General features: G+C 36.6%; 1 protein-coding gene across 1 annotated transcript in view; it reads left to right on the top strand.

Moving 5' to 3' along the window:
* LOC134532300 (uncharacterized) overlaps nt 1–4,785 on the top strand; it is a 211,913-nt gene extending 207,128 nt beyond the window's left edge. The window contains exon 8 of the mRNA XM_063368718.1: nt 1,934–4,785. Coding sequence (XP_063224788.1) covers nt 1,934–4,383 — 2,450 coding nt within the window. The 3' untranslated portion in view covers nt 4,384–4,785. The remainder of the gene's footprint in view (nt 1–1,933) is intronic.
* Nucleotides 4,786–9,538: the final 4,753 nt, after the last annotated feature.

Below are 9,538 nucleotides of genomic sequence, written 5' to 3' on the forward strand. Positions count from 1 at the left end.
AATATTGCGAAACATTTTTGTAAAGTCGATTAAATTGAGTTCAATAATGATCTAGTAACTTAATTAATAAAAATATCAACACAATATTGCACCTGTAATATAGCACTATTGTCTGTATAGTCTATTTGCTTACAATTTATTACAGACAAAAATAAAATAATCAAAATAAACACTGATACTTTTGGTTCATTTGACATCAGTCATGCGATTGTAACACACGGAGTAATTATGCAGACATATTTTTAACTTGGTAAGAAAATTTGGTCTTCAAATCTTTAATTTAAAAAAAATCTCGTGTGGATAGATTATTTTATTAAAAAACCTATGAATAATTTTTTTCATTAAACATTTCATGAGTTATTTTGAAACGCATTTTAATATCTTCATATACTTATTCACACTAATTATTAATAAGTTAAATAGTTTTATTCTCACATACACATAAATATATATATACTAGCTGCCCGACCCGGCTTCGCACGGCTTTACTAATTCTCCCATTTACAGTAATGGTAAATAAAAAAAATCAGTGAAAATTTATTACAATGCTGTATAATGTACCGTAGAGAAAATGAATAGCACCGATGGTTTCCCGACTCATGCACGCAACGTACAACTGATGTACCCGTACTTCGCTACGGCAGTCTACAGGCAGATCACTCTTGCGCCGCTCATTATACATGCCCCTCCTTGTGGGTACGCCACTGCCGCGCGATGCCCGTTGCCATGGAGACGCAGAAGGCATGAACAATGCAAAATCCTGTTGCCCTGTTTTAACCACCCATGGGATCTAATTTTCGGAAAATGTCATCCTGCGTAACATAAGGAACATTACTGTAAAGTTTCAAGTCTGTAAAATATAAATACTTGAAAAAAAAGGGTAATTTTTTATATTTAGATACCAGCTAAATTTCAACGGTGATGAGGACTGCACTAACAATGAAATAGTCGTTGTCATAGAGACGAATGAAGCATCAACAAAGCAACAGCCGTTGCCATGGTGATTTCCTACCAAAAAATGGAAATTTTGATATATTACCCCCCCCCCCCCCCCCTCTCCGAAACACCCCTTGGGATCGGATTTCCGCAGAATCCGTTCTTAGTGAGCGTCTACATCACAAAATGAATAATTATGCTAAATTTCAAGTCAATTGGGTTTATAGTTTTAGAGATCTCGTGATGAGTGAGTCAGTGAGTGGTATTTCGCTTTTATAAATCGCAATAAATTAAAATTGCGACTATAATTTGAGATTTAAACTATCCTATCTCTCAAGTTGGATCGAACTGTACATGGTGTGCGAATTTTATTATAATCGGTTAAGTGGTTTAGGAGTCCATTGAGGACATACATTGTGACACGAGATTTATATATATTAAGATATGTTTATATATATATGTAACATTTTCCAGACAGAATGAACTAATCACAATCTTCATTTAAATAGTAAAAAAATTAAAGCCATGACTAGTGTCATGCTGTGTAATAATTTCTTATGGTTAGCAAAATAAAGTTATTATATTGTAATATATTCATAAAGAATACTTAAAAAATAACGGACTTTAACATACTATAGTTTCATGTTTACAAATTGTATTTCTTAACTGGCTAAGATTGGTAAAGAAGGTCTTTTTTGATTTTCTAGTTCGATAAAAACGCTGTTGCTGTACTGTTGACTAAATTAATCTTTAAAAATAGCTAAACGATTTGTAAACATTATTCAGTATTTTCAGAGATGTTGTGACAAATATATCTACCTGTAACTTTTGCGCAAAATACAAGTGATTATGTTGTCTACAAACAAAAATGTGTGCTAAATTATTTTGAAATCTCTAATTCACGTTACTAAAAAACATTCTTATATTATGCAGTAGATAAGTAGTATATCATTTACGAGTTTGCAAGTTCATGTATTTTTTATATATTCTTTTTCAGGCATCCCGCCCAAAATTGGGCACCACTACAGGAAGAAAACTATAAGTTTCTGGAACGAGGTGCTCCCGAAGTTGCTAGAGAGTCCAGGAGGCCAAGACAACAATCCCACGGCTTCTATTCCCGAGCCGGGCTACGAAGCGCCCAAACAACCACCGGATCCTCCTTCTAAGTTTAAACCAAGCACTCGCCGGCAACCTGGTCCACCTACGGGTAGCGACTTTTTCGAGAACTTTTCCAAGCCTGAGGTTAAACCAAGTAACTGGAATGGCGAGCCTTCCGAAGATGATTCTACGAGGCGAGCAGAAGGTAATAACAACAAGATTATATCTCATCCCACAGATGAATCTCATTTCCCAGAAGAAGGAAAATCCAATCAGCAGGAAATGCCGCAAAATAAGGATAAGCAATCGTCTGATTCGTCTGTGATGGCAATGGGTATAGTAATTGTTGTGGGCGTGGTTTTCCTTCTCGTTAACCTTAGCGCATGCATAGCGCTCTACTATCAGACACACCGCTTGAAAGCTCAAGAGGATATCATTAGGAGGCGTTATGAGGATGCAGACGAAGAAGAATATGGCACAAGAAGAAGAGTTCTTGCTCTCGAAGAGGCTCCTCGGCCAAAGCAAGAGCCAAATGAGCCAACAGAGGGCGTCTATGAGGCAGTAAGTGGGAAGAAAGCTCAGCAAAGTGAAGCAGATATCACTGCCAAGAGATGGAGACTTTCTCGCCAATGTAGTGCTAGCACAATGGATCCGCACACAAAAGTACGCGAGTGGATAGCGCATGAGATTGTACAGAGGTGCTCTCCACGCTTCCTCAGGAAGACTAGGCTGCATCATCAACACCAGCAAGTAAGCTTCGAAGATCAAATGCCACCATCGATAAGCACAGAGAGCCACCCAACAGCCACAACATCGAAGCATGGTGCGGGTACAAGCTCCCAGAGAAGTAGAGCAGCGAAAAAAGTGTCTGTAGCTGTTGACGCTACTCCGTCGGCCCGAACACCAAGTATTCTGAAACAAACTCCCATTGAAGTAAGTAAGTCTCTCGATCAGCTTGGTGCTGCAAAGTGTATATCAACATCAATGCTGACTTTGGCCAAGAAACCGTCTCTCAAAAGGTGTGCAACAGCCGGTGAGAACCTCGCTGTTGCATCAACATCATCAACAATGGCTGGCTCTTCTCCTAGGGAGATAATTCGTCGGAGCTCCAGCATCAACTTCAAAGTTTATACACCTCCTCTTCAATTCCAAACCCCGGAAACAGTCACAATCGAACATCACCATTCCAGGTCAGATCCCGATAAACAAACGAGTTCTTATTGCTCTCAGGTAGACGAGAGAAAAATGTGTTCGGCTGGTGAATTAGCAGCAATTCACTTAGACAGCAAAGGACATTCATCAAGTGATAAATTTTCTCTTTCCAGTAGTCAACTTCACACATTTTACCCTAGCACTACAACGAAACACAGCATTCTCAAGAATAGAAGAGATGCTGAGGTGACAGCATCACCTACAAGTAACCTCCCTGTAAACATTAATGTGACCTCGAGGGATAGCACGGAAGATAACGAAATTTTTTCGTCCACCGATAGGCTAGCAACGATTCAGAAAAGAAAATTTCCCAAAGTTTTGCCAGACTTTCCGCTTGATCAGGAAGACACTCCCCATCAGGTTAGAGAGTTGACTCCTGTCCAGGCGGTTGCCGCGAAGAGGCGGTCACTGCCGATATCTGGCAACCTTCAGCTGGGCCTGCCACTGGGTGAGTCCGGGTCAGTGTCGCAACCCACCACGCCCACGTCAGGCTCCCACAAAGACATACAGACGCAGACCACGAACGGGCGGGTGCCCCCTCCACCTCCGCCGAGGGTGTCGTCGACATTGGGAAGGAAGCCGAGCAACAACTCATCTCCCATCATCCCGCTGACGATAGAAGAAACGGTCCAGATCAGAGAAGGCGTCCAGACTCCGTCTTCCCCTGCGTCCTCCACGGCGTCTCACGTGTCGAGACCCGAGCCCAAGGTCATCATCAAGCCGAACACCTCGGCCAGGAAGACGCCTGGGAACCAGAACATTCCTCGAGTTACACCCAGAACCAATGACTATCCCCTGAAGCCACCTCACCCAACGACCCCGGTGCAAGAACCCCCAGCAAGGACGCAGGTGTTGGAGAGGAAGGTCCCTCAGGCCGGCTCCTCTGCGTCTGTTCCGGTGCCTGTTCCGAAAGTGCCCGCGGCCGTCTCGTCGAAGAAAGGGCCCGCGGCGGCGAAGGCTTCCAAGAAGTCGTCGGGGACGTCCACGGACGAGTCGGGCTCGAACACGGGCACCGTGAAGCGAGGCAAAAAGCCGTCGGACGGTAAAGGAGGCGGGAGCTCCCAGGGTGGCGGCGGGAAGCCGTGGTATGCGCAGTACAGCCAGTCGTTCCTTTCGCGGTCCAAGGAAGAGGGTTGAGTGTTCTTCTTGCTTCTCTCCGAGTTGAAAAAACAGCTTGTTTTTGTTGGTGTTTGGTCATTCTTGAAGCCACTCCGCTGCTGTAGATGTTCCTATGAACTAAGCAATGGAACAGTTAGAGGAATCTTTCTGTAACTTGATTACTTCTGATTCTATTAAATACCACCGAAAACTTTGCAGGAGAATGCTGTTTATAAAACATTATAACACGTAAATAATTAATATTTTTATTAGTTAATAATACAAATGTTACATAATTTTTTTTTTTTTAAATCAAAGATGTGATACCAAATAAAAAAAACTCAAAATATTAAATAGACACAAACAGAAAATAAAACCTGTATCCTCTACAAACACAAAATATGTTTTGAACAAATCATTAAATGTTTTAATCTAAAAAAATCTTGGAGTGTGTCTTTGTATTAGAACTTCAGTTGATATAACAACTTTTTTCATAATTTTTATATAACAAGTTTCCGTACAATCGATATTATAATACTTAAAATATTTGATACTATATTTTGGTGTGACATTACCAACGGCCAAAAATATCATTCAACAAGTAACTACGGTAATTGACACCAAATGCTACTTTTCAAATATTGTTTATAAAAAAATGTGGTTAGTGTAACTTTGAAGAAAAAACGGAAATATTTTATTTCGCCTTTTTATTTCAGCTTTGTTTCAGCATTGTAGTTTTAAGATACACTAAGTTTTCTATCGTAATTCAATCATACTGTTCCTTTTCAGCTGCTTAAATAGTAAAATTCACGTGTTATATAAGGAATGATACTTCTTTTAAGAAATTAATAACTTTACTCTCTTCTTCTTTACACCACAAGTGGCTACCATAATATAAAGATTCTTGTTTGGCTATTTATAACTTACAATTATAAATTATGCCAATAAAAACCAAGACTAGAGATTTAATAGTAGTTAAAGTACAGAGGCGTAATTTGTAATACAGATACAAAAAAATTCCGATAAAATTTCAAGCCAAGTATAAAATCAGGAAGACAATTTAAGAGTGTATTGCAAAGTTGAAATAAAAGATTCAGTTTAGATTTAAATATGAAATTATATTTAAAATAAATCACGGTTTATTAGTAGATATATTGTGAGTAATATAAATTGTTTTAGTATATAGTTAAGTGAAAATAAATATAAATAATTATGCAGAAATTTTTCAAAATAAATATTTAGGTAGAGAGGAAAGAAATATGTTGATAAGGTTTTTTTTTATCTATTATCATTCATAATGGAGTTTGTTATGTATATTTTTACTGTGATGGGGAGGAGTAGGTTTTCTACTTCATTTAACGTCCAGGCCAATTTTTCTTGTGTTTCTCTGTATTGTAATTATAATAGCCTACCATTACGTTTATTAAGAGCGTGTACACAAAATTATATATAATTATTATGTTTTATTAATTTGCAAAAACAATTTTTAAAATTCAAATTGGACATGTAAATTGCATTAAATTAAGTTTGGCTGATGTTTAAATGTGTTTCACAACGTAAAATGTAACGTTTCAGTTGCGAAGCTCCAAATATTTGTGTTTAACTTTAAGACACGCGCAAAATAATTGGCCAAATAGTTGAGGTGGCCACCTGGCGAAGTCTCCGAACGACGTGCAAAACCCCTTAAGTTTCATTAAAGGTGTCCGATTACGAACAGCATTTAAGAGCCATTACACTAGTCTATACAAGTTTCATTCCATGTTTACCTCTACAACGTGTAATTTTAGGCCTGTGAGAAAGGCTTAATGAGGGTTTTATCGGACATTTATAGGGAATGTGGTATAGGGACGCGCATGGAGCCTTTATATTTGATATCGCATTAACAGATGATAGGGTCACAGCTGTAAGTCTCACAGTTCCATGCCTGGTGCCTAGAGGCAAACAGACGTGTGATACACGAGCCAGTGTCGCCCTTAGCGACCCCCTTACATTTAGAGCATATTCGCCCAGTCTGGTGGCCACCTTAATATTTAGGACATAATTATTTTCATGACACCATTTCGTTGTGCCAGCATGGTTTACATATTAGCAAACGTAACTTATCTAAATGTAGTATGTAAATAGTCGTTTAGATTTGTTTGGTTTATGTACATATTTAATTTAAGGTTTTTACTTGAAGCATCGTAAACTTGCTATAAACTTCTTTCACATACGAATAATAAAAGACTACCAGTTTCATACATTTAAAGTTAACTGGTGTAATAAATGGGATATGTTGGAAATAATTTTTGACATGTGAATGGATATTTATCCATTGCAGTTGATTTCTACCTCAAGTAATCTTCTCCTTATTATTATTATTTTTATAAGTTCGAAGCCATTATACAATTGCTTGTAATTGTTTTGATATTAAGTGTCCTGTTAATTAAAAGTAACATTGTTTATCTGTAACTTAATGCGCTTGTTATATTGTTATAGAAAATAAAGGAAAAATAGAGTAACTCTTAGCATATTTTTAATATTTTCTTAGTCACTCTTACATTTTTTTGCACAACATTAAACATTATTTTCAGCTATTTAGACAAAGTATATATACCTACGTGAATAATATTACACGATGAAATAAATAGTTAGGAAATTTGCAAACAGAAAAATCAAAACTTGTGAGGTTAAGAAAAATCTGGAAATTATTCACAAAACCTTTTGTTTCGGTATGATACTCAACTAAAATTAGTTTTCTTCATTGTCTCCTCACCTTAGAGTTTTTTTATTATATTCAACTCCTCGTAGTTAGAAAAGTAATTTTAAACAAGAACATGCTATTTATTCATAGATCTTAGGAAAGAAGTAAGCAAAACCTTCCGAGGATTGGAAAAGACATAAATTAGGACGGTTTAGTCGGGGACTGGAAAGAGGTTTTCTCAAATTGCAAGTTTGGCATCGTACCAATGCGTCACCTCACTAAACCTTCACTCTTTTAACGGTTTCGTTTTCAGTTTCATTTTTTTTTTATGTTTTCTGTTATATTACAGAATTTTTACATCTTGTAAAAAAATTATACTTAAAGTTTTTTGGCGTCTAGGTCAAAGGCGCATCGAAGATTAATTTCGCCATATTCAGGGAATCAGTTACCTAATGAGGTTTTTTGGAAATTTCCCTGCCTCCCGCGATACTTTAAATGATACACATACAAAACTGCTAAGACCCCGGCTTATTTTTGTTTATTCCAAATTGTTTGGTGTTGTTGTCAATGTATTTTTCTAAGTATAATTAACTTAGATATATTGTATTAAATTGTTTTAATTGATAAGGTCCCATTTTTAGAATAAAATTAGTATAAAACTCCTATGATTTAACGGTGGTGCCATCTTACTTAGAGTACGATTTTCGTCGTGTTTCTGAATCGAACGCTACGCGATCTCGTAAGCTGTAACTAAGAGAATTCTCTCCATTCCATAGAAAGTATCTTCTTCAGTTTAGTGTTTTAACCCTCTTACCGAGTTCAAAGGCAGGGGGGAAAGGATATGAAGTAAGGATTTCCACTATCCGCTAATAATCTGGCTGTGCTTGATGATGGAAACATATTTAGTTCCTGAAACGTCGATACTGTTTTGTTTTATGAAGCCTTCTGTGTTCATCTGTGCCATCGACTTTGTGTTAGCAGAATATATATATATATCATTTTTTTTTCTTCTTTTTTTTTCAAATTTCATCGCTGATTTAGCCCTTGCGTCGCTATACTCTCTTTATGTTGTCCAGTTTATCTGTTGATTATTACCGTTGGGTTCCTATGTTTGTTGATATGTTGTCCAATGTTGCCGTTCGTCTGTATTTAATGATCTGGCTGCGACTGTCTCACCGTTGTCAGCCCATTGTGTTGGCCTGTGCTGTAGTATTTTCTAATTCCTTCCTTCCACAGAAAGCTCTCTGCGGTCCATGCAATCGATATTCGACTACGGATTATGTTGTCTTGTTTCCTGTGTACTGGTTAATTTATATTCGTTTGCACGTTATTCAGTTTTTCTCTATGACACACAATGCAATTTATTAAAAATAATTTTTTTAATGAGGTATGTTTATGTTTTAATTGTCCACATTTATCGCGGGATCTGGAACAAAGAAAAAGACAGGCCAAATTTTAGTCTGTTGAGTAGGAGAGGAGTCTCAGGGTATATATATATTTTTAATGGGTTGGGGTGGGGTTGAATGGGAATAATTTGCATGTTAACTGTCGCAGCTCCGCCCTAATCAGAGTAGAGAGGTCTGCGCAGCAATCAGGGTACATTTAGCGAGTCGAACATCCCCTACCTCCCAGCTCTACTCCCTGTCCTTCTTACCCTTCTTCTTCTGTGTGGTCTAACGCAACTCAACTGATGAGCGTCTACACTTTGTTCAGGAAAACGTCTCCCTTAGTATGGTTGTTCCGCTAAGAAAGTTAACTACACACTCTGTAGTAACAACATAACCAGCTTATGCAGTAGCTCACACTTTAAATCGTGAAAAAAAAAAAAACATATTATTGACAGAAAAATAAACAGTAATCATTAAATTAAGGTTATTTAACCAATATATATTTTTAAAACTTAAACTTTATTTAAGTAAATTCTAAGTTTGTCACTGACATTTACTTAAATATTTGTTTTTAATTATTTCTTTGGAAATTTTGATGCAACAATTACAAAACTTTCTCTCGCAGTATCACATTAAATAAGTTTTTATTAAGAAACTGTAAGCATGAAGTTTAAAATATATTGTGTTATCGTTGCGATGAAGTTTTATAATACAGGGAATGGCGTTTAATTAGCAGTCTTGAATGCAATACTGAAATGAATGAGAACTCAAATTTTAAATCCACTGAATGCAATATTAATTCATTTCAACTCATTAATTGACAGCTCCTAAACTTAAATTTGTGTCTAGATTTCAAACTACCGAAAAAGGTTTTATTTTTCTTTTTTTCTTTTTTGTATCTACCTAGGCGTTATAATGTAATCGTGAAATATAAAAAGAATTTCTCGTAATTAATAACAATATAGATTTTTTGCTAGTTGTGAAATAATCAATGTGAACATAAGTAAAGTATGTCGGCTTTCTAAAAACTGTATATATTTCTTGAAAAAATATTTTCCCTTTAATCCAAAAAAACAACATTTTCTGTAGTAATAAACCATTAATCTTTAAAATAACATGCAAT

This window comes from Bacillus rossius, chromosome 5, assembly GCF_032445375.1.
Source record: "Bacillus rossius redtenbacheri isolate Brsri chromosome 5, Brsri_v3, whole genome shotgun sequence".
NCBI lineage: Eukaryota > Metazoa > Arthropoda > Insecta > Phasmatodea > Bacillidae > Bacillus > Bacillus rossius.